General features: G+C 45.0%; 1 protein-coding gene across 3 annotated transcripts; it reads right to left on the bottom strand.

Annotated features, from left to right (window-relative positions):
* Window positions 1-17,642: 17,642 nt before the first annotated feature.
* Window positions 17,643-25,283, bottom strand: mzt2b (mitotic spindle organizing protein 2B). Of its 3 annotated transcripts, none has more exons than XM_079256955.1 (6): window positions 25,204-25,272; window positions 23,062-23,196; window positions 22,663-22,851; window positions 22,430-22,590; window positions 19,955-20,092; window positions 17,643-18,528 (listed from the first exon to the last, which is right to left on the bottom strand). In XM_079256955.1, exons 3-6 carry the CDS (start codon window positions 22,836-22,838, stop codon window positions 18,401-18,403), a joined length of 603 nt encoding a protein of 200 aa, XP_079113081.1. In that variant the 5' UTR covers window positions 22,839-22,851; window positions 23,062-23,196; window positions 25,204-25,272; the 3' UTR covers window positions 17,643-18,400. The 3 variants fall into 3 exon arrangements, with proteins under 3 accessions (XP_079113081.1, XP_079113080.1, XP_079113082.1); XM_079256956.1 differs by lacking the exon at window positions 23,062-23,196 and adding an exon at window positions 20,208-20,236 and having other exon boundaries at window positions 18,396-18,528; window positions 25,204-25,283; XM_079256954.1 differs by lacking the exon at window positions 23,062-23,196 and having other exon boundaries at window positions 25,204-25,283.
* Between the last annotated feature and the right edge of the window lie 525 nt (window positions 25,284-25,808).

The raw sequence follows: 25,808 nt of genomic DNA, 5'->3' as shown, positions 1-25,808 counted from the left end.
CAGTAAAGTAGTACCAGGAACCAGTAAAGTAAAACTAGGGACCAGTAAAGTAAAACTAGGAACCAGTAAAGTAGTACCAGGAACCAGTAAAGTAGTACCAGGAACCAGTAAAGTAAAACTAGGAACCAGTAAAGTAAAACTAGGGACCAGTAAAGTAGTACCAGGAACCAGTAAAGTAGTACCAGGAACCAGTAAAGTAAAACTAGGAACCAGTAAAGTAAAACTAGGAACCAGTAAAGTAGTACCAGGAACCAGTAAAGTAGTACCAGGAACCAGTAAAGTAAAACTAGGAACCAGTAAAGTAGTACTAGGAACCAGTAAAGTAGTACCAGGAATCAGTAAAGTAAAACTAGGAACCAGTAAAGTAGTACCAGGAACCAGTAAAGTAAAACTAGGGACCAGTAAAGTAAAACTAGGAACCAGTAAAGTAGTACCAGGAACCAGTAAAGTAGTACCAGGAACCAGTAAAGTAAAACTAGGAACCAGTAAAGTAAAACTAGGAACCAGTAAAGTAGTACCAGGAACCAGTAAAGTAGTACCAGGAACCAGTAAAGTAAAACTAGGAACCAGTAAAGTAGTACCAGGAACCAGTAAAGTAAAACTAGGGACCAGTAAAGTAGTACCAGGAACCAGTAAAGTAGTACCAGGAACCAGTAAAGTAAAACTAGGGACCAGTAAAGTAGTACCAGGAACCAGTAAAGTAAAACTAGGGACCAGTAAAGTAAAACTAGGAACCAGTAAAGTAAAACTAGGGACCAGTAAAGTAGTACCAGGAACCAGTAAAGTAGTACCAGGAACCAGTAAAGTAGTACCAGGAACCAGTAAAGTAAAACTAGGGACCAGTAAAGTAGTACCAGGAACCAGTAAAGTAAAACTAGGGACCAGTAAAGTAAAACTAGGAACCAGTAAAGTAGTACCAGGAACCAGTAAAGTAGTACCAGGAACCAGTAAAGTAAAACTAGGGACCAGTAAAGTAAAACTAGGAACCAGTAAAGTAGTACCAGGAACCAGTAAAGTAGTACCAGGAACCAGTAAAGTAAAACTAGGAACCAGTAAAGTAAAACTAGGGACCAGTAAAGTAGTACCAGGAACCAGTAAAGTAGTACCAGGAACCAGTAAAGTAAAACTAGGAACCAGTAAAGTAGTACCAGAAACCAGTAAAGTAAAACTAGGAACCAGTAAAGTAGTACCAGAAACCAGTAAAGTAAAACTAGGAACCAGTAAAGTATTTCTGTAGGTGTAATAAATAATTCTGTAGTATTATTATGATGAAATTTAGTTCTAAATATGAATAATTGTGAAGAGAAAAAGCTGCGTTGGACATGAAGTTATGATGTCATGGTGGAAGTGATCAGAAAGGATCATTACCAGGAATCGATCGGCGTGTTGACCAACCTGCTGATGTTCCGCTGAGCTGGAAGGCAAACATTGCTGTGTGGGATGGAGAGAGAGGTGATAATGGAGGAGAGTAGTGGCCATACAGCCAGGTAGAGTGGGCTGCAGGTGAGTGGGGGGGTGAGGAGGGGGGGGCAGGCGTATTAAAAATGCAGCAGTGGGGAGCGGGCCGGGGATTCACAGTAATTAGATGACAAAACGGCGGCGGGCTGGAGATGAGAGAGAGGGGTCACACACAATGCCACCGCCGCCGGGTAATTTGTAAGTGTCAATCAGCAGCCTGCCAGGGGAGGAGAGAGGGAGAGAGGGACTGGGGGGCCGAGGACGGGGTGGGAGGGGGGCAGGGGGGAGAGGGAGGGGGAGGGAGCAGCACAGGAGGGGGGGGAGCAGCACAGGAGGGGGGAGAGGGAGGGGGAGGGAGCAGCACAGGAGGGGGGGGAGCAGCACAGGAGGGGAGGGGCGTTACAGAGACGACCAGGACGAAGAAAACATCCAGATTTTACCATCAGAGATCTTCATCTTCATTCTGACTAATAATTACATCATCCTCTTCATCAGGAGAACCTTCATCCTTCAGAACCGCCGTTAGCACAGTGATGGAACCATGTTCCTCAGAGATTCTTCTCCATGACGACACAGTTACTGGAGATCCACCATGAGACCGTTACGCTGTGATAACTTTCCACCATGAGACCGTTCAACTGCACCAACGATGAGAACGTTCCACCATGAGACCGTTCCACTGCACTAACGATGATAACGTTCCACCATGAGACCGTTCCACCGCACCAACGATGAGAACGTTCCACCATGAGACCGTTCCACTGCACTAACGATGATAACGTTCCACCATGAGACCGTTCCACCGCACCAACGATAACGTTCCACAATGAGACCATTCCACCGCACCAATGATGATAACGTTCCACCATGAGACCGTTCAACCGCACCAACGATGAGAACGTTCCACCATGAGACGGTTCCACTGCACTAACGATGATAACGTTCCACCATGAGACCGTTCCACCGCACCAACGATAACGTTCCACCATGAGACCATTCCACCGCACCAACGATGATAACGTTCCACCATGAGACCGTTCTACTGCACCAACGATAACGTTCCACCATGAAACCTTTCTACTGCACCAACGATAACGTTCCACCATGAGACCGTTCTACCGCACCAACGATAATGTTCCACCATGAGACCGTTCTACTGCACCAACGATGATAACGTTTCACCATGAGACCGTTCCACCGCACCAACGATAATAAATGTCCACCATGAGACCGTTACGCTGTGATAACTTTCCACCATGAGACCGTTCTACCGCACCAACGATGAGAACGTTCCACCATGAGACCGTTCCACTGTGATAATGTTCCACCATGACACCGTTCCACCGCACCAACGATGATAACGTTCCACCATGAGACCGTTCCACTGCACTAACGATGATAACGTTCCACCATGAGACCGTTCTACCGCACCAACGATGAGAACGTTCCACCATGAGACCGTTCCACTGTGATAATGTTCCACCATGACACCGTTCCACCGCACCAACGATGATAACGTTCCACCATGAGACCGTTCCACTGCACTAACGATGATAACGTTCCACCATGAGACTGTTCCACTGCACTAACGATGATAATGTTCCACCATGAGACCGTTCCACTGCACTAACGATGATAACGTTCCACCATGAGACCGTTCCACCGCACCAACGATGAGAACGTTCCACCATGAGACCGTTCCACTGCACTAACGATGATAACGTTCCACCATGAGACCGTTCCACCGCACCAACGATAACGTTCCACAATGAGACCATTCCACCGCACCAATGATGATAACGTTCCACCATGAGACCGTTCAACCGCACCAACGATGAGAACGTTCCACCATGAGACGGTTCCACTGCACTAACGATGATAACGTTCCACCATGAGACCGTTCCACCGCACCAACGATAACGTTCCACCATGAGACCATTCCACCGCACCAACGATGATAAGGTTCCACCATGAGACCGTTCTACTGCACCAACGATAACGTTCCACCATGAAACCTTTCTACTGCACCAACGATAACGTTCCACCATGAGACCGTTCTACCGCACCAACGATAATGTTCCACCATGAGACCGTTCTACTGCACCAACGATGATAACGTTTCACCATGAGACCGTTCCACCGCACCAACGATAATAAATGTCCACCATGAGACCGTTACGCTGTGATAACTTTCCACCATGAGACCGTTCTACCGCACCAACGATGAGAACGTTCCACCATGAGACCGTTCCACTGTGATAATGTTCCACCATGACACCGTTCCACCGCACCAACGATGATAACGTTCCACCATGAGACCGTTCCACTGCACTAACGATGATAACGTTCCACCATGAGACCGTTCTACCGCACCAACGATGAGAACGTTCCACCATGAGACCGTTCCACTGTGATAATGTTCCACCATGACACCGTTCCACCGCACCAACGATGATAACGTTCCACCATGAGACCGTTCCACTGCACTAACGATGATAACGTTCCACCATGAGACTGTTCCACTGCACTAACGATGATAATGTTCCACCATGAGACCGTTCCACCGCACCAACGATGATAACGTTCCACCATGAGACCGTTCCACTGCACCAACGATGATAACGTTCCACCATGAGACCGTTCCACCGCACTAACGATGATAACGTTCCACCATGAGACCGTTCCACCGCACTAACGATGATAACGTTCCACCATGAGACCGTTCCACTGCACCAACGATGATAACGTTCCACCATGAGACCGTTCCACTGCACTAACGATGATAACGTTCCACCATGAGACCGTTCCACCGCACCAACGATGAGAACGTTCCACCATGAGACCGTTCCACTGCACTAACGATGATAACGTTCCACCATGAGACCGTTCCACTGCACCAACGATGATAACGTTCCACCATGAGACCGTTCCACTACATTAACGATGATAACGTTCCACCATGAGACCGTTCCACCGCACCAACGATGATAACGTTCCACCATGAGACCGTTCCACTGCACTAACGATGATAACGTTCCACCATGAGACCGTTCCACTGCACCAACGATGATAACGTTCCATCATGAGACCGTTCCACCGCACCAACGATGATAATGTTCCACCATGACACCGTTCCACTGCACTAACGATGATAACGTTCCACCATGAGACCGTTCCACAACACCAACGATGATAACGTTCCACCATGAGACCGTTCTACTGCACCAACGATGATAACGTTCCACCATGAGACCGTTCCACTGCACTAACGATGATAACGTTCCACCATGAGACTGTTCTACTGCACCAACGATGATAACGTTCCACCATGAGACCGTTCCACTGCACTAACGATGATAACGTTCCACCATGAGACCGTTCCACCGCACCAACGATAACGTTCCACCATGAGACCGTTCCACAACACCAACGATGATAACGTTCCACCATGAGACCGTTCCACTGCACTAACGATGATAACGTTCCACCATGAGACCGTTCCACCGCACCAACGATAACGTTCCACCATGAGACCATTCCACTGCACTAATGATGATAACGTTCCACCATGAGACCATTCCACCGCACCAACGATGATAACGTTCCACCATGAGACCGTTCCACCGCACCAACGATGATAACGTTCCACCATGAGACCGTTCTACTGCACCAACGATAACGTTCCACCATGAGACCATTCCACCGCACCAACGATGATAACGTTCCACCATGAGACCATTCCACCGCACCAACGATGATAACGTTCCACCATGAGACCGTTCCACCGCACCAACGATGATAACGTTCCACCATGAGACCGTTCTACTGCACCAACGATAACGTTCCACCATGAGACCGTTCTACCGCACCAACGATAATGTTCCACCATGAGACCGTTCTACTGCACCAACGATGATAACGTTCCACCATGAGACCGTTCTACTGCACCAACGATGATAACGTTCCACCATGAGACCGTTCTACTGCACCAACGATAATAAATGTCCCACCATGAGACCGTTCCACCGCACCAACGATGATACCGTTCTACCATGAGACCGTTCCACCGCACCAACGATAATAACGTTCAACCATGAGACCGTTCTACTGCACCAACGATGATAACGTTCCACCATGAGACCGTTCTACTGCACCAACGATGATAACGTTCCACCATGAGACCGTTCTACCGCACCAACGATGATAACGTTACACCATGAGACCGTTCTACTGCACCAACGATGATAACGTTCCACCATGAGACCGTTCTACTGCACCAACGATGATAACGTTCCACCATAAGACCGTTCTACTGCACCAACGATGATAACGTTCCACCATGAGACCGTTCTACTGCACCAACGATAATAAATGTCCACCATGAGACCGTTCCACTGCACCAACGATGATAACGTTCCACCATGAGACCGTTCTACTGCACCAACGATGATAACGTTCCACCATGAGACCGTTCTACTGCACCAACGATGATAACGTTCCACCATGAGACCGTTCCACCGCACTAACGATGATAACGTTCCACCATGAGACTGTTCCACTGCACTAACGATGATAACGTTCCACCATGAGACCGTTCTACTGCACCAACGATGATAACGTTCCACCATGAGACCGTTCTACTGCACCAACGATGATAACGTTCCACCATGAGACCGTTCTACTGCACCAACGATAATAAATGTCCCACCATGAGACCGTTCCACCGCACCAACGATGATACCGTTCTACCATGAGACCGTTCCACCGCACCAACGATAATAACGTTCCACCATGAGACCGTTCTACTGCACCAACGATGATAACGTTCCACCATGAGACCGTTCTACTGCACCAACGATGATAACGTTCCACCATGAGACCGTTCCACCGCACCAACGATGATAACGTTACACCATGAGACCGTTCTACTGCACCAACGATGATAACGTTCCACCATGAGACCGTTCTACTGCACCAACGATGATAACGTTCCACCATAAGACCGTTCTACTGCACCAACGATGATAATGTTCCACCATGAGACCGTTCTACTGCACCAACGATAATAAATGTCCACCATGAGACCGTTCCACTGCACCAACGATGATACCGTTCTACCATGAGACCGTTCTACTGCACCAACGATGATAACGTTCCACCATGAGACCGTTCCACTGCACCAACGATGATAACGTTCCACCATGAGACCGTTCTACTGCACCAACGATGATAACGTTCCACCATGAGACCGTTCTACTGCACCAACGATGATAACGTTCCACCATGAGACCGTTCCACCGCACCAACGATGATAACGTTCCACCATGAGACCGTTCTACTGCACCAACGATAATAAATGTCCACCATGAGACCGTTCCACCGCACCAACGATGATTCCGTTCTACCATGAGACCGTTCCACCGCACCAACGATAATAAATGTCCACCATGAAACACAGAACAAGAAGGGCAGCAAATACTGCAATGGAACCCCAACAGCGTTGACGTAGGCAGAAGCAGCTGAGTCATCAGGATGAACAGAGTGCCTGGACCGAGTGACCGGATAAGGGGGCAGATGGGAAACCCAGTAGGACAGCTGTAGGCAAGAGAAGGGTGACAGGGACACATATACCAGCCCACTTCGATGGCAGCACCCCCCTAAGAACCAGACCACCGTACCACCACCAAAGGCCGGCGCAGGCCACAGAAAATTAACAGCATAAACACTGTCACACCAAGCACGGACCAAAACCCCAACAGAACCAGAATCCGGAGAGGAGCTCGTGAAGCAAGGGAAATCTTGCAATAATTATATTGCTAGTGATCAGAAAACTGCCTCTGTACATGTCTGAAGAAGTAAAATATTGCATGTGGGAAAATGTGGCATTGTTTTATATCATAACATCCATCAAAAGTTAAAGGGTTAAAGTATCAATATTGATTTGGTGTTGATATGAATGAATAAGTCATAATAATGTCGCTTTGACAGGAAAAATTTGGGTTTTGTCCTTTTCTGCATAAGTTCTGCCTGCTTCAGTCAGGTTACCGGGGCAACAAGTCCCCGTAACCAGGAAACGGGGACCACATCCCAACTTTCTGACATTATCATCATCATGCTGCTGAAAATGAGAACAAAGTCTGCGCTTCCCTTCTTCACGTCATCACACGGTGATGTTCTGACTGCCGCATCATCTGATGGTGGAATAAACCTTTACTATGCTGTGTTTGACCCTCGTGTTCCACTGTGGAGATTCAGGAACAGAAGCCACGGCGATCTGAGGACCTTGACACATAAAACCATCTGTGAGACTTTTCTCCTGGTAAACAGGGAAATGCTTTGTTGTCACTCAGATGAAGCGAGGGAGACGGTGACCTGAACTGAAAGAACTGAAAGCTTTATTTTCAGGATGCTGAAGTCTTCCTAATAAACCAGAACATCTAAATACACTGCAGCGTTTTTACCTCAGGTGTAACCGTGGGAACGGTTCCAGTCAGGCTGCCGGATGAAAAAAGATGAACCTTAACGTATGTCTGGAAGTATTCATGGTGTTATCGGCGTATTGTACGGCTTTCGCCTCGTGGTTTGATGGATGGTCGTGTGTGTGTGTGTGTGTGTGTGATGGGCTTTCAGTCTTTTCATACTGGCTACAATGGGCCAGTTGTTGGCATATATCCAGCATGCTGATGTGTGAGGAGCCAACACAATGAGAGTGTGTGAGGGTGCACAGCTAACACATGCACAGCATTACCATGTTGCTGTGTACACACACTGAGACACACGCTTACATGCATAAAAAATGGGGAAAAGCGTGTTTAAGATACGTTCTTTACACATGCAAACGACACACATGAAGCAGGGCAGCGACATGACATATAATCACTCCTCAGAGGGGATGCTGGCCTGCACGGCCACCGGCATCTTTATCTGCATGCAGGCACACTCCAGAAAACACACATCACCGCTGTATATAACATATTTACATACATATCAAAGAAAATTTATGCCTGTTTGTTAATTTGCTCCTATTGATTTGCACCTAAAAAAGTAAACAAAAAGAAGACGGCGAAGAAAGCTGAAAATCAATTTAAACTCAGCAAGATTTAAAGCTCATAAACGACAAAATGAAGGTGTTTTCATTAAATACGCCTGAATAAAGGCAATTAAAACCTTCACAGCTGAAATAAACAGAATAGAAAATTAATTAAAATCTAACCGAGATAAAGATAGACTTGTAACCTCTATTTCTGCCTTAATTAAAGGGAATTTGGAGTACGGCAGCAAACACATGCACACAAAACACCTTTAGAAGTGTCTTCATTATAAATGATTAAACTCCTCTTTTCTTCCTCGTTTAGTCGACAATTAGCAGTTCATAATCAGCAGCAGCGATCCTTCCTTCTCTCTCAGAGAGAAAACATGCAGGTTAACGAACATCATGGAGCATGTGGATGGAGGATCCAGGTGATCCTGGATCTGAGCTTCAGAAGATCTGATGCAACAACGGCAAAAAATCACCTGGAGGTCTGAACCTTTCATTTCCCAGTCCAAACTGGTCAGCGCCCCGTTCAAACATGAACACTGAACTAGTTTAATTGATCTCAACTACTTTAGTTGTTTAGATTACTCTAGTTTAGATTTATCATTATTTATTTTAAGTCCACTTCCAGTTTAACAAAATAAAAGCTTGTCAAATATGACCTGATGAGAATACATTTATTCATGTCTCCATGGATGTGAAGCTGCAATACAATAAGATGATCATTTATAGAACAAAGCGAAGCTACAAGAACACATTTAAAAGCTCAAGCTGGGCTTATAAACACAAAATAAACACAGAACTTACTATATACTAGATTTTACAACAGTAAAAAAAATCTGATGGGGGGACTTGAAGTAAAACTGATGGGAAAAGATGTGATGAGTAAAATCATAAAATTAATTCAAAATAATAATCAAAAGGTTCAAATTAAATAAACTGTATCTAGATGTTTTAAGATAAAACATTTAATTGAACATTAATTTCATAAAGTTTTTAAATAGTTTCCAGACATGATAGATGTTTTCTGCCTCTTTCTTTTTAAATAGGTTAAAAATTCCTAGCTTGCATTTGCTAACATTAGCTAGCATGAGTTGTTAGCTAGCATTAACTAACTTAAGCTAGCATTAGCTATTCTTAGCTAGCATTAACTAACGTAAGATAGCATTAGCTATTGTTAGCTAGCATTAACTAACATAAGCTAGCATTAGCTATTGTTAGCTAGCATTAACAAATGTAAATTAGCATTAGCAATTGTTAGCTAGCATTAACTAATGTAAGCTACCATTAGCTTGGATGTTGGGTGAACTGGGAAACATTTTGATAAATCTGCTGGGAAACAAAGAAAAAATATTCACACAGATTTTTTTCTTTTTTTTTCTGGTGGATGAATCCTAACCCACTTTCCAGCAATGCTGTCTCTTGTTTCATTTGTCAGCATGTGACTATTAATGTTGAGTGCATTGATCATTTTTTGTCTTTTTTAAAAGTACAATAAAACAATTTACGAGCATTTGTTTTTTTCTATTGATGTTGTGAGTGGTTTGCAATGTCTGTGCATATTAGCTAGCACTGGCTAACATTAGCTAACACTCCATACACATCGCTTTGTTCTGCCGTGTTACACAAGCAGACTGATTTACTTGGATTGTTCTTTCACAATTTATTTGTCTTTAAAGACGGTTTGCGACGATTGTCTTCGTTTTTTCATACTGAATACATCATAGCTTTTGCTACAGGCTAGCGGCTAGCAGCTAGCTTACTGTCTTCATCCACTCATTGGAGCATGTTCAACAGCGAACATTACTGCCACCAAGGAGCGGGAAATTGAATTGCAACAAAGCCTATGATGATGATGATGATGATGATGATGATGATGATGATAGCGATAGCTCTTGTGCCTGACTGGTAAGTTAAACCGCCAACGGTTAGTTAGTTAGTTAGTTAGTTAGTTAGTTAGTGGACTTCCAGAAGAGCTCCTGGTCTGCAGCAGCTGAAATCATCTCTATCTTTTGGTTGGAAGTTTTGGAATCTCATTTTTGCTCCAGGTTTGAACATCCTGGTTAGCAGGTTGCCGGGTTACGCATTCTCATCCTCCGTCACATGCAGGTGGGATTCAGCATCTCAGGTCTAATCACCGCTGGAAAAGCGAAGCAAAGCAACTATTCATTCACTCATTATCCAAACTGCTTAATCCACTGAAGGATTGCAGGGATGCTGGAGCCTATCCCAGCTGGCTTTGGGCGAAAGTACCTACAGGTGTGTAAATCTACAGATTCTGCAGCTACAGATGGAGTCCGTTTTATCCAGAAACTTCAGAATAAGAAAAGAATAAAAATAAGAATAAGAATTTAATAATTTTATTTTTATTATTTTCATTCTTGTTGTTGCTGCTCTTCTTATTATTTTAATCCAGTTTTTACATCTAAAATATTTTATTATTATTTTAATCATGTCTTTATATTTAAAATATTTTATTATTATTATTTTAATCCTGTCTTTACATGTAAAATATTTGATTATTATTATTTTAATCCTGTCTTTACATGTAAAATATTTTATTATTATTATTTTAATCCTGTCTTTACATGTAAAATATTTGATTATTATTATTTTAATCCTGTCTTTACATGTAAAATATTTTATTATTATTATTTTAATCCTGTCTTTACATGTAAAATATTTTATTATTATTTTAATCCTGTCTTTACATGTAAAATATTTTATTATTATTATTTTAATCCTGTCTTTACATGTAAAATATTTTATTATTATTATTTAATCCTGTCTTTACATCTAAAATATTTTATTATTATTATTTTAATCCTGTCTTTACATATAAAATATTTTATTATTATTATTTAATCCTGTCTTTACATATAAAATATTTTATTATTATTTTGATCCTGTCTTTACATCTAAAATATTTTATTATAATTATTTTAATCCTGTCTTTACATCTAAAATATTTTATTATTATTATTTTAATCCTGTCTTTACATGTAAAATATTTTATTATTATTTCAATCTTGTCTTTACATCTAAAATATTTCCACTGTGACCAAACTTTCTCCTCCAGCTTTTTGCAGGAGGGAAAACGGGGAAATGTGGATAAATGCACTGTTGGAGCTGCTGCAACACAGTGAATCTGATGCTCAACAGCTGCATCCTGAACGTGTGTGTGTGTGTGTGTGTGTGTGTTGGTCCTACAGCCTGCCAGCCACCGGGGGTCCGAAGGAGCGTGAACTCCATCCGTTCCCACAGCTGCCGACACAGACGGGCTGAACTGTCTCTTGTTAATAAAGCGAAGAAATAAACAAAGCTGAAGAGGTCTTGTTGTCTTGTTTACAACCTCGGAGTCTGGATGTGTGTGTGGATTAGAGTTTCTATATTTACACTGATGATCCCGTCATCCTGACAGCCCCGCTGCATCCAGACTGGTCCAGATGTAACTAGCTGGTTAACCAGCCGGAACTAGTTCCTGTATTCCAGCTTTATCGCTCCGCGTGTTATTCACCTTTTAACAAACAAATCTGCATCAGTTTGTTGTTTTCCTGACATGCTGGATGACACAAAGCCTGATGACAGTCTGAGCATGTGTTCAGGCATTTTACCCACAATTCCCACCCCGGCTCGGAGAACACCCGTCTGAAGTTCCATGCTGGAGGTCTGGGTAAAAGCAGGAAAACTTTCTGCACAAACAGGCTGAAAAGTAGGATTTACGCCAGAAAACTGCATCATGTGACGTTTATTTCAGCTGGGGGGGGGGGGGGGGGTCACCTTCAGACCTGTGGAAAGTTATGTGATGGGAGGACAGGGGGGATAGGGATCAATAAATAGACTACAATAAGTTAAAAAAAAAAAAGATTATTTATTCATTCATTCATCATCCTAACCGCTTCGTCAGATGAAGGGTGGCGGGAATCTGGAGCCTATCCCGGCTGTCTGGGTGAGAGGCGGAGTCAATTAGTGTGAAATCTCCAGCCTGGTCTGGTCTGGTCTGGTTTGGTCTGGTCCAGTCTGGTCTGGTCTGGTCCAGTCTGGTCTGGTCTGGTCTGGTTTGGTCTGGTCTGGTCCAGTCTGGTCTGGTCTGGTCCAGTCTGGTCCGGTCTGGTCTGGTTTGGTCTGGTCTGGTCCAGTCTGGTCTGGTCTGGTCCAGTCTGGTCCGGTCTGGTCTGGTTTGGTCTGGTCTGGTCTGGTCTGGTTTGGTCTGGTCTGGTCTGGTCCAGTCTGGTCTGGTCTGGTCCAGTCTGGTCTGGTCTGGTCTGGTTTGGTCTGGTCTGGTCCAGTCTGGTCTGGTCTGGTCCAGTCTGGTCTGGTTTGGTCTGGTCTGGTCCAGTCTGGTCCGGTCTGGTCCAGTCTGGTCCGGTCTGGTCCGGTCTGGTCCAGTCTGGTCCAGTCTGGTCCGGTCTGGTCCAGTCTGGTCCAGTCTGGTCCGGTCTGGTCCGGTCTGGTCCGGTCCGGTCCGGTCTGGTCCAGTCTGGTCCAGTCTGGTCCGGTCTGGTCCGGTCTGGTCCGGTCCGGTCTCTGAGGCTGAACCTACAGGACTTCAGCAGGAATGAACTCAGACATTTATCGTCTCATTTGAAGCATCAGAAGGAAAACAAGATTTTTGATGTAAAATAAATATTTATAAACATGTAGATTTTTATAAAAACTTGAATATTTTTGTTAAATGTAGAAAATATTCTGGAAACATGAGAATTGAAATGTTTATTCCGGTTTGTTCCCGCGGTTCGTCTTCATGTTTATCATGACGTCATCATTCCAGTTTAAAACTGCTTATTTCAGGATTTATTTGGCTTCAAAACCTTTTTATGTCTTTATTTCTCGTCTATTTTTTATCCATTTTCTTCTGCAGCTGCAGGAGCATCTTAACCGCTGGTCTCAGAGTCCAAACAGAAAGTCCAGCCCTGTAAGAACCGTTCAGAAATAAATCCTGACCCACTGCAGGTTCTGGAGGCGGCCTGCTGGCTTTTTCCACCTTCTGGAAGAAACGCCACGTTTCCGCCTTCAGGTGCTGATGCAGCTCCAAAAGGAACGATGATGGAGGGAGAGGATCAGCAGGAAGATGCTGAACGGCTGCAGAGCGACGAGGATGGAGATAGAGACAGGGTGGAGGGTGGAGGGAGGGCGGTGCAACAAGATGGAGAGAGACTGCCTGCGCATACTGTCAGGGCAGTTAATATAAGGTGTGGAGATAAGGCCCCACAGACAAACATTGACCAAATCAGGCATTTCAGCAGCGCAGCCCCAGCTGTCAGTCAGCCTGAGAGACAGACCAACAATCAGCACTCCACCGCTGATAAGAGCTCTACTGGGCGCGTGCAGGAAATAGCCAATCTGTGAGGAGGAGGAGGATGGCAGGGGGAGGAGGGGGAGGATGGAGAGTGAAGGGGTGAGAGAGGGAAAGTGAAATTTGGGGGGAAATGTGGACCAGGATGGAGGTGATATTCCTCCACACCTCCATGCTCTCACAGAGGAGGAGATTCAGGACAAGATGGAGGTGTGATGCTGCCTCTTAAAATAGTGTCTCTCGCCAGGTTTTTGTCACCTGGGAGCAGCTGGAGACGGTGAGAACTTGCTTTAGACCAACACTTTACATTAATGATTTGCCAACAGCTCTGCCTGGCTCATTCTTCAAGGCGCCGTCCGCACAATGCCATCATTTCATCCTCTCTATTGATTAATGATGCATGCAGGGAGCGTGCACACGCAAAACACGCGTGCACGAGTGAAGGATAACACTCCCTGTTTAATGGAAGACTCTGAAATTCCCTGAGAACAAAATCAACACATCCACCATGCTGGATGCCTTTGGAGCGCGAGGCGCAGCCTGGAGCCACACTGGCCCCTGCAGGCCGCTCCGGGAACTGCAGCCCCCAGCAGCTGTTTGCTTTCTGAAGTGGAGTCAGAGGGGGTCTGGGCTTCCTTGATCATGAACCAGAGCACCATCACCGCCACCGCTGATAACAGTAGGAGCCGTAAACAAGCTAATCACCCAGAGCCTGTTTGGATTCTCATTTGTGTTTGCAGAGGGGGGCGAGGAGCAGCAGAAAGCAGGGCGGGAAAGGGTTAAGATCCTTCCCAGGATGCACGCTGCTTTGCCTTGCTCTGTCAAGCCCCATTAAACCTGCTACACCACAGCAATATGGTGCCATCAATTACAGGCGCGCCGCCATGGATGCAGCTGGCGGAGCAGAGGCGGGGACACATAAACAGGACAAACGGACACATAAAGTCCTGCAGGGGCCCCTCGGCTGCAGTCCGTCCCAGCATTAGGACTCTACATGCTGTGGTGCAGCCTTCAGAAAGGACACAGGCCTGACCCTGGGCGGAGACAATGGGCGGAGCCTCCATCACGCCACCTGTCGGTGTTTAAAGCTCGTTGGAGCCTTTTGGGGGGTTTTCACAAAGTTGATCAGAAACATGATAAATTTAATGTTTTCTTAACAAAATTCCACATAAAAAAAGTAAATTCCTCGAGTTTCACTCAGCCTTCCCTCGCCAGATTTACCTGTCAGTCAACAAGACACGCCCCAAATTATGCATAATTTCAGGATCAAACAGATGAGCTGTTACCTGTTAAGGTCTGCTTCTGTACCAGGCTGTAAACGTTTATTTCTGCTGTGACGCTTGCCGGGAGCTATCGTTCCAGTTTCCTGTCTTATTTTATAGTTTTGTGTATTTGGTTGAGCTTTCCTCTTCCTGTTCGTGAGACTTCATTCATTCCACCTGTCTTGTTGTGGTTCCTGAGTATCATGGCTGGTTCTAGTTCCTTCTGAGTTGGTTTTCTTGTCTTCTTAGTTTTTTTAAATTATATTAAATCATCCTCACCAGCATCCTGCTCGCCAGGGCCGGATTAAAACTGCACAGGCCCCTGGGCCCAGAGTGTTCCAGGGGCCCCCTTCCCCACCACAACATTGTGGAAATGATGAATGAAACACTGTGAGACGACATTTCTAACATCTCTCAGCCAGTGGCACCAGTAGCAACACACTGGAGACTGTGGTGTTACTATCTGGCTTTGATATACATCTTATTTCATGTCCAAACTGCTGGTGTTTGGCTTACATGGTCCCCACATGGGCCAGCCATGCTGCTCGTCTCCTGTCTGCGTTTCAGTCTCTGCCTCCACCAGCTCATGACAAGCTTGGTCTTTTTAGAGCGGCCCATTATGCTAGCTGGAGTTTTCTGAACTTTAATACTCATCAAATAAGTGAGCGGTAGAGTTATTGTCACATAAACACATTTCAGTTCTCCACATTCGGTTTCTATGGCGATGAAAACAACTGATTTTAAAGAGATTTTTCCACAGATTTTAGTGACGTGATCGGCACTTCAGCGCAGACTGCTGGACAAACAGGAACTAGCATGACGGGGATTAGCGACCAGGTTTCTGCTGGAAGAGAGTCTGTTCCTACAATCGGGGACCACGTTTCCCATCCTGAGCTGGAAGTAAAACCAAATGACCTGAAAACGTCAGTTTTCTTTTGAATATGCTAAAACATCCCAGCGATAAGCTACGTGCAACAATAGATGCATATCGTGGTACATCTCCCACATGTGCACCGATTAAAAGGGACGTTTAGGATTATAAAAGCCGAGTTAAAAACGGCAAACGACGTTACTTCGGACTGTCGCTGGAAAGGGAGTGTTTACCAAACAGATACGTCCTGCTGCAGGTTGATCCAGGTTCGTTGCTGCTGGTTGTCGAGTTGTTCTCTCTCGTTTTTGGGGTCCGATCCGGGATCAAACGCGTACGGCTGTATGTTTGACGTTGACATTATTTCCAGAGTTACTACTTTGGTTTGTTTACCATTTACCATTTTACAAATCGATGTTCACACTCCGGACAAACACTCCAAGCCGTTGACCAATCAGCCGCAGCCTTCAGCAGGGAAGGCGGGGCTTAGGGCGGAGCTTTCTCTTTGTTCCGGTTTCTGGCAGATCTGAGTGGGTCAATGTAAGGAGGGGGTTTTTTTAAGCAACGCTGGCTCCTTTCCTGGCCTCCTGAACTTGCATATTAAAATAAGTCAGCCTGAAGTGTGCATATTAGATCCACTTTAACATGGTGGTCTGTGGGGATTGAGCCTCTTCAGGAGGGGGTGGACTGCAGGTTTTGGCTTCTCTTTTTACCACCTGACGTTGCTTGCTGCTTCCTGGTCTTTACATATCCATTTATTCCAACTTTTGACCAATTTCCAGACATGTTTCTTTAAAAATCTGGAAGAAATGTTTTTATACAGTTAAATGAATGTTAACAGAAAAATGGTATTTGAGGTTTTTCAGATTTTACAAACCAAACTATTTAAAGTTTTAAACTACATATTTTCATCTCCTGATGCTGGTAGTTATGTTGGCTTGGTGCTTTTACACCTTGCAGCACCTTCGACGTGGTGAATCGTGCTGTTTTAGCCCGTTTCAGGCCAGTGTGACATTCAGTTTCTGAGACCTTTTGCATAATTTTATGGTGAAAATCTGATTCCTGACTTCTGCCCCTCCAGACATCAGAAAGCAGATATTACACTGTAATAATTTAGACATATTACATGGTAATAAATGGAAACTGTCCCTAAAAAAGCTTTTTCAGTTTATTTTTTAACATTTTATGAAAGACACACTCCAGAACTTTCCCCATCAGCGCCCCCTACTGGCGGCTAATCCGTCCTGCATCCTACCTGACCTGTCAGCTCTCCAGCCAGCAGAAGATCTCACCATGACTCCTGTTTTCTCTCTTCTTGTTTCTTTGCTGAATCAGAGACGTTGTGTTCAGAACATCCAGTTCCTTATTACACCGTGAAGCCAAACGTCACGCCGCGTCCCGGATGTAAACGTTGTATAGAGTCGGTTTCCCTGCTGGACAGGGCATACACGATAGATGTCACTGTGTCATCCAACACGTCCGGGACGCCGAGTTTTACTGTCAGAAAGTCACGTAATGTGCCTTTAAAGGGATAAATAAAGACCTGATATTAATAATTGTGCATTGTGTACAAGTTTATTTTGTTTAAAAATTTTCTGTGTTTTGTTGTGAATCACTTTGTGATTTAAATCTAAAAAGGCGCCATATAAATAAACATTAGATTACAGTTAGATTAGTGTAAAACGGCATGTTTCAGGTCAGCCAGACTTCTGTTTCTGGTTTCTCTGCGGTCCAAACATCAGCTTTTATTTTTATTCAGTTTAATATTTATATAAAAACGTTTACATGTCAACACAGTTTCATTTACAGTCAAAAATATTCACTTTCCTGCTTTTTTCCAGTGTTTGTTTTACCAACTTAAATCATTTCCAATACACCTGCAGGAGGAGCAGGAGGCGCAGGAGGAGGAGGAGGAGGAGGCGCAGGAGGAGGAGGAGGCGCAGGAGGAGGAGGAGGAGGCGCAGGAGGAGGAGGAGCAGGAGGAGCAGGAGGAGGAGGAGCAGGAGGAGCAGGAGGAAGAGGAGCAGGAGCAGGAGGAAGAGGAGCAGAAAGAGGAGGATGAGGAAGAGGAGCAGGAGGAGGAGGAGGAGCAGAAAGAGGAGCAGGAGGAGGAGGAGCAGGAGGAGGAGGAGGAGGAGCAGGAGGAGCAGAATGAGGAGCAGGAGGAGGAGGAAGAGGAGGAGCAGGAGGAAGAGGAGCAGGAGGAGGAGGAGGAAGAGGAGGAGGAGGAGCAGGAGGAGGAAGAGGAGGAGGAGGAGCAGGAGGAGCAGGAGGAGGAGGAGGAGGTTTAAGCACAAGGAAAGTGTAAATCAGCCTGCCTGAAAGGAAAACATCGCCAGCAGAGGAAACTAAAGCTCAGCAGGAAGGAAACGTTTCTCTGACGCAGCAGTTTTTCTCCCACCGTTCTTCGTTCTGCTGGAAAGATGCGACGTTGCGTCGGGATGTCCTGCAGGAGGGAAATAAAGAGGAAGAAGAGGAGTTCATGTGGAGTTGATCTGTGAGGAGGAGCTGCTGCTGCCGGAGCTCTTGGTCTTCTGCCCCCTGGTGGCGCTGGGCTGCCGCTGCACCTTCTGGCTCTTCTCCGCTCCCGCTTTACTCCTCACCGCCGCTGCAAGGCAACGACGACACGTCAGAGGTGGAGCTCAGGCGAGGAGTGGCATGGAGGCGGCCACATGTTGACGACGAGGACAGACATGATGCAGCGTAAAGCCCAGACACAGGGGTGTTCAACTCCAGCAGGTTTTAGATGTTTCCTGCTCCAACACTCCCCATTCAGATCCAACAACTTCTTGTCCATGATTCATTCCTTAAGTCAGGCGTGTTGGAGCGGGAAACATGTAAAACCCGTTGGACAGCGGCCCAGTTTAACGCCTCTTTTTCAGAATAAACATGCCATGCTTCACCAGGAAGCATGAAGTGGCGAGAAAGTGTTTTAAGCACGACGTGTGATGACACGAGTCGAATGAGACCGCCATCATGTCAGACCATCTCAGTCACTTCCTTCATCCCTCCATCCTCAGCGTCCGAGTTGTTGGTGTAGATCTGCAACACTGATCATGTCATGCACAGGATAAACGACTTATCAGATGAGGAAACGGAAACATTTTATCGTTTGATGGAAAATATGAGCTGATTGACAGCCTGATGGCGGCGACACATTTGTAAACATCTGGAACAGGAGCAGCCAAAGTGTGGAAACGTAAGAACTGCAGGAGCATCTGACGAACAAGCAGGTTGTTTAGCAACAGATCAGTAACATGATAAGGTATAAAAGCAGCATTTCAGATGGAAAAAACACATCTACAGTGTATAATAGATTTAGAAGGAATCTCTGTATGCTAAGGACCAGGCTGGACGCTGGTCAAAGCAGACATGATTCTCTACTGGAAACCAGTGCATGGACTCAGGAAGATTCCAGAAACCACACAGTTCAGGCTGAAACCCACACATGCAGGTTAAAGCTCCATCATATGTGAAGAGGACCCAGAAACACGCCGTCTTCTCTGGACCAAAGCTCATTTAAAATGTTCTGATGCAAAGCGTGGAACTGTTAGAAAGCATGAACGGCGTGTTATCAGCTGCATCTCTGATGGGATGGGGTCGCATCAGTGCCGATGGAACCAGGAGTCCTGCATCAGACCACACAACATTCCCAAAACTCCAGATGTTTACAGACAGATGTTAAAAGAGGAGACGCTACACCGTGCTAAACGTCACCCTGGAACTATTTTTACTGATGTTTTTTACAGAAATAACACAAATATTTCAGTTCAAAGAGCCCGCATGATGTTTCTGTTCTACTAGGGGTAAAATGTGTTGAGCAGCTCTGCTGCTTGGATCTAAACCAGGTTAGCAGGTTAGCAGCAGCTAATGCAACTTTAACATTTCATTTTCACTTTCTGGCCACTTTAAAACACTCCAACAGTAGAATGTGAAAACACACATGCATGGATACACAGCGTCCACCATGCAGCATGGACGTCCTAGTGGGGAGGACACATGGAGTGGGGAGGAGGGTGTGCAGCACAGGGGACCTTGAGCGTGAGGAGAGCTAGCGTCCTGGGGCCCGTAGACCACGATCTTAGTGTTGACCCTCGTGGCTCTCGGGCCGGACACTGAGGGGGAGGCTGCAGGAGGTTTAGCGCTCTTTCCCGAAACCAAAGAGTCGTCTTCTTCAGGAGACAAGTGGCGCAGGAAGAAGGGAAAGAGTTCATGTGGGAAAGCAGAGCGATTAGCAGAAGCAGCGTGACGTGCAGTGATAATCAGTTATTTACGTCTTCAGCTCACCTCCACGTGAGGGCGCTGAAGAGAAGAGGCTTGTGGGAAAGAAACCAAAGCATGACTGTTTCTACTGTTTCTACCCGGCATCGGTAGATACAGCTAATCTTCTGACTAAAGCTAAAGCTAAACTTTCTGACGGTAAAGCTTTGATTTAGCCATGTAGCCAACTAGTATTGGAGCAAGATAGCTTGTTAGCCAGTTAGCCAGCTAGCATTGGAGCCAGAGAGCTAGGTAGCAAGATAGCTAGGTAGCCAGTTAGCCAGCTAGCATTGGAGCCAGATAGCTAGGTAGTCAGTTAGCCAGCTAGCATTGGAGCCAGATAGCTAGGTAGCCAGATAGCATTGGAACCAGATAGCTAGGTAGCCAGTTAGCCAGCTAGCATTGGAGCCAGATAGCTAAGTAGCCACTTAGCCATCTCGCATTGGTGCCAGATAGCGAAGTAGCCATGTAGCGAGCTAGCATTGGAGCCAGATAGCTAGGTAGCCAGTTAGCCAGCTAGCTAAGTAGCCACTTAGTCAGCTAGCATTGGAGCCAGATAGTTAGGTCACCAGCTAGCAATGGAGCCAGATAGCTAAGTAGCCAGTTAGCCAGCTAGCATTGGAGCCAGATAGCTACATAGCCACTAAGCCAACTAGCATTGGAGCCAGATAGCTAAGTAGCCATTTAGCCAGCTAGCATTGGAGCTAGATAGCTAAGTAGGCAGCTAGCGTTGTTTCAGGGATTTCGCCTCACTGGCGAGGATTCTCCACGGCTTTTTGAAGCTCTTCATCTCATTTGTAAAACATTTTGTTGCGGTTTGCTGACAAGGATGAAGGTTTTATGTCTCTCTAATTATCGGTGAAAACATTTCTGTCTCCTCCTCCGTTCAAACACACCACGCCATCTTTACATAAGGTGAACTGGTCACATGACCCTCTACATCACATCCTGTAGTGTTTCAAGCAAAAAAGTGTTTCCATTCCACTTTTGCGATGTACTTTCGATGTACTGTCTGAACACGTCTAAAAAAAAAAAAAAAAAAAAACTCCTGAGAGCGGATTTTTTTTTTCTTCCAATATTTGAGATTTATCTAAAAGTCAGTGTTTCCATAAGCACGACGATGTTTAGGTTTTGTGCGGTTTGGAGGTGATCAAAACCATAGACTGTATATAAAAGATGGGCGGAGCCTCCGTGACGTCACCCGTAGGTTTCTGAAGAGCTGAATTGAAGCTCGGTGGGCGGTTCCTACCATCACCATCTTGGCAGGGGCATGCGCGTCGTCTCGCCCGGAAAATACAAATATGGGCAAAGAGGTGGAGCTGAGAGTGGGGCTGTGAGCGTCATGGTGGATGATTGACATCGAGAGAACTCCGACCTTTCTGAAGCTAAGAGCTAACCGAGCTAACCCGGAGATAACAGGAGCTAACCAGCTAACGGAGGTAAGCGGGCCAAAGCTAAGTCACGTTGTTAACCGGCTAAAAACCACGGTTGTTCTACGTTCTTCTGAATGGAAGCGGGAGATCGGGTACCTGTCAATCAAAAGGACACGCCCCTAAATATGCCGGACTTCAAGATTAAATTACTTTTAAATGGGCGAGTTAGAAAACAATCCACTCCCCCCACAGTTGTCATGAAGGTAAACCTGACCTATTAAACCTAAAATGGATTTTTGAACCAGGCTGTAAACATGTTTATTTCTGCTGTAAACGTGTTTATTTCTGCTGTAAACGTGTTTATTTCTGCTGTAAACATGTTTATTTCTGCTGTGAAGTTGGTCTTTTTAACATGGGAGTCTATGGGGATTCGCTCTGTTTTGCAGCCCCTAGTGGATGAAGGGGGAACTGCAGTTTTATGCACTTCTGCATCGGCCTCACTTTTTTACGGCCGGAGGCTCCGTCCATCTTTCATATACAGCCTATGATGGAAACGCAGGAACTGACTTTTATTCTGCACATTGCCGTTACGTTGCAGCGTTCGACCAGCTGAAGGTTTTTAGTCCTGATTCTTCTCCAGTTTCTGCCAACAGCAGCTAGCAGCCTTTTTTCTGTCTGTCAAGCTGTCTCGTTTGCTGTTTCGTCCAAAGAAAAACCCTGAAAGATCTAAATAAATCTGGAGAACCGATGACTACAACAGGACTGTCTGGATCAAGCAGTTCTGTAAACAACCTGCGGACCGGACACATCTTCAGGATCTGGATGCTGAGCAGCACCTTGGTGATTAAGCCAGGAGGACCCAGTCTGCAGACTAACCTCTGGCCTCTGTGGGAGCTGTGGTCATGCTGGTGGGGTGGGACGCTGCTGAAGACTCCCCCCCACAGCTGTCAGCAACTCTCTGGCCTGCACACATGGCCTTCAGAGTCTGGAAGACCGCCTGAGGGGCCACGTTCATCTTCAACAAGTCCAGTATGATCCTACGGGAGCAAGAAGAAGAGTGAGACCAGAGTTTCTTCTTGTGCAGTGGGGTGTGGTGTCAGCTGACCCACTTAAAAACCTCCTGATCCACGGTGATGCCTGCAGCCTGAGTCAGCTCAAACAGCTCTGCCTCCTCTGCACTCAGGACCTTCTTCTTCTTCATGGCATATTTCTGCACGTTGGCTGAGACCAGCAGTGCTGGGGAGTCTGGGGCGGAGGGCAGAGTCTGTTGTGGTTGTTGAGACATCACCAGAGCTCAGCTGAGAGAGGAGAAAGGAAACGTCACCCATCAGATCTGCGTGTTTCCCGCGCAGAATAATGAACTAAACTGTAGGGCTGCACAATTAATTGTCAAAGAAAAACAATCTCGATTCATACTCATATACAATCTCATTTTCAAATGACGATTATTTAAAAGAAAAAGAAGAAAAAAGACCACGAATGTACCGCATTTCACACTGGGATATCACCTGCAACCGACGTTTCTGGTGTTTTGGCCACTGACTTGAAGCACATATTGTTTAGCAGTGACTGTCAGGAAGGAGCAGTGGGAGCCTCTCCCGTCCTAAAGCACTCCCAGCCGGTCAGAGGAGCAGAGAGGACACCTGCACAAGTCCACGTCACAATGAATAGTGCACGTACAAATCCACGGCTGATCCCAGCCTGGCTTACAGAGTGGGATGTAAACTAACATAATTTCTGTTGTCTCTGTTCGGTCCATTTAGATTGTTAATGTCCAGTTTAAACTGTCGGTCCAGTAAGGAGTTTAAAGTGGAACTATTCTGTGCATTTCAGGCTAATTTATTTTTATTTCTGAGACCAGAAGGGCTGGGATTGATGGAGTTATTGCCCCAAATGGCTTCATTTATTTCAGACCGACCCTCTCCGTAGGCTGTCAGATCAGCCTGCGGGCAAAACGAGTGGATTGAGACTCTTCTGCATTAAGCCCCGCCTCCCGCCACTGCACTACATCGGGAGCGCGCACCGCACCTGCTTTCACCGTCATTGTAACATCTCATAAACAGAAGGATTAGGCTCATATGAACTCAATAAAAAAACAAAATACAATGTCAACACATAGCATCCAGCCCTACATGTTGGAACCTGAATCAGAGCCTGAAAACGAAGTGGAAAACAGCAACCCACAGCAACGAATGCAGCAGGATGTCTCTCTTTGGTAAACTCACCAGCCATCGTTGGAAATAACTTTATCCCACGTTTTCCACCCGCCTGATGTATTTGTACATGCCCTTGTTAACCAGTAGAAGGTAACCAATCACCGAACCTTATCCCCCGGGACGTCACAAGGATTTCCAAGTAGAAAAAAACTCTCTAAAACGACGCGTTTTTCGTCGCCATGGAAACCGAACGAAGAAAGTGCTGGAACTCAAACTCAAACATAAGTTTATGTGATAAAAAACAGTGTCACATGTCTGATGAGGATTCAACACTGTAACACTGTAGAAAGCTCAGAAAACTCCAAATACCATAATGGGACCCCTTTAATGAGTTGTTTTTGCCAACATATCTTAATGTTTTATTTTGACTAAAAACAAACCAAAAGTAAGAAAACTACAGGAAACAAACAACAACAAAACAAAGTAACTCTGCCAAAGTGTATCTTTTGGGTCACTTTGCTGGTCCAAAGTAAAGAAAGCAGCTATTGGCTGTTCTAGAAGTTGCTGAATGATGTCATCGCCTAATTTGCATAATTGGCCATATGCGTGTAATGTAATGGACGTTGTAGGAGAGAAATAATGTGGGAGAAACAAAAGATGAGTCAAAACCACCCTAGATATGTTTAGTACTATGAATAAACTCTTTTCTGTTGTTTTTTTTTTAAGTATTTTTTTTTCAATTTTGCCATTGAAATAGGTTATCACTTAAAAAAGTAGATTCTGAATCCCTTTAGACCAGGGGTGTCCAAAGTCGGTCCTCGAGGGCCGCTGTCCTGCAGGTTTCCCATGTATTCCTGTTCCAACACATCTAGCTTCCACTAAATGGATCAAACAGCCAATGACGTGCACAACTGATTAAGCTCTACTACTAATTAATTTGAATCAGGTGTGTCTGAGCAGGGATGCATAGAAAACCTGCAGGATTCTGGCCCTCGAGGACCGGAGCTGGACACCTCTGCTTTCGACCCACATTGCATAAATCACTTTTGTCCTCCATTGTTAAATGTCAGAATATCAAATTTAACCAAAGGACTGTTGTGTGAAATTTCTAGATTCATGTCCAACCCTCCTGTTTATAGTCTAAGAAACATACCGACCTCTCATCACCTTATGCACAGAAAAATATTGTTCATAAATGTTACGATTAAAATGATTCAGAGGTTGTGTGTGTAAGAGACGACAAGAGAGACATTTATTGTTTTTATGTTCAGTGTCAGCTGTTGCAACGTTGATGTGCCGGTAATACGTGCAATAAATATTTATATTGGAAAAAAATCCTGAGAGAATCGTGATCTCAGTTCTAAGCAAAACAAATTGTGATTCTCATTTTATCCAGAATCGTGTAGGCTAACTACACTGTCAGTCCCGTTTGTGAATAAAAACACAGATATGATGAGAAAACTCTGAACTAGAACTAAAACCAACTAAACCTACCGTAGGGTTGGGAACCGCTATCAGAAAGACACCTCAACACAACAACCATCCGTTGTTCTGCAAAACACGACACACCAAATATACGTCATCACCTGCAGACGCGCCGCGCTGAATCATGGGAGATGTAGTCAGACACGCTGACGTGTCCGGAGAAACGTCAGAAAGAATTATTTATAAAGGGCTGGACAATGGTTATATGGATGAAGGAGTCGACTTTAAACAAATGCTAAACTTTAACAGCTCAAACAGGAAACATGAATCCCAGCTGTTAAGCTGGATCAGTTTCAGCAACAAATACTTGCAATATTAAACCAATGTGGGTCAACAGATATAAACAATCATCTGAATCATCACAAATGAGAATACAACATGAGATAAACTTTGTGCTACGAAGGAGCAAATCTAAATTCTTTCTATATAAATATTAATTGTTCAATTTGAACTTGAAAACTCCTGTTTATCTCTCTCTCTCTCTCTCGCTATATATATATATATATATATATATATATATATATATATATATATATATATATATATATATATATATATATATATATATATATATATATATAGCGTGGTTTACTTTGGCTTATTATATTAAAAGC

The sequence above is a fragment of the Telmatherina bonti genome (assembly GCF_933228915.1).
Source record: "Telmatherina bonti genome assembly, chromosome: 17".
Lineage (NCBI taxonomy): Eukaryota > Metazoa > Chordata > Actinopteri > Atheriniformes > Telmatherinidae > Telmatherina > Telmatherina bonti.
This window is presented reverse-complemented; position numbering and strand designations above follow the sequence as displayed.

What these genes read in the sequence shown, in the direction of transcription:
- mzt2b (XM_079256954.1), bottom strand. Translation starts at nt 22,838, where the DNA reads ATGTCTCAACAACCACAACAGACTCTGCCCTCCGCCCCAGACTCCCCA. An exon ending in AGCTCCCACAGAGGCCAGAG is followed by an intron (nt 20,093 to 22,429) that starts GTTAGTCTGCAG and finishes TGTCTCCTGAAG; the next exon opens with AAGACGACTCTTTGGTTTCG. An exon ending in TAGCTCTCCTCACGCTCAAG is followed by an intron (nt 18,529 to 19,954) that starts GTCCCCTGTGCT and finishes GTTGCCTTGCAG; the next exon opens with CGGCGGTGAGGAGTAAAGCG.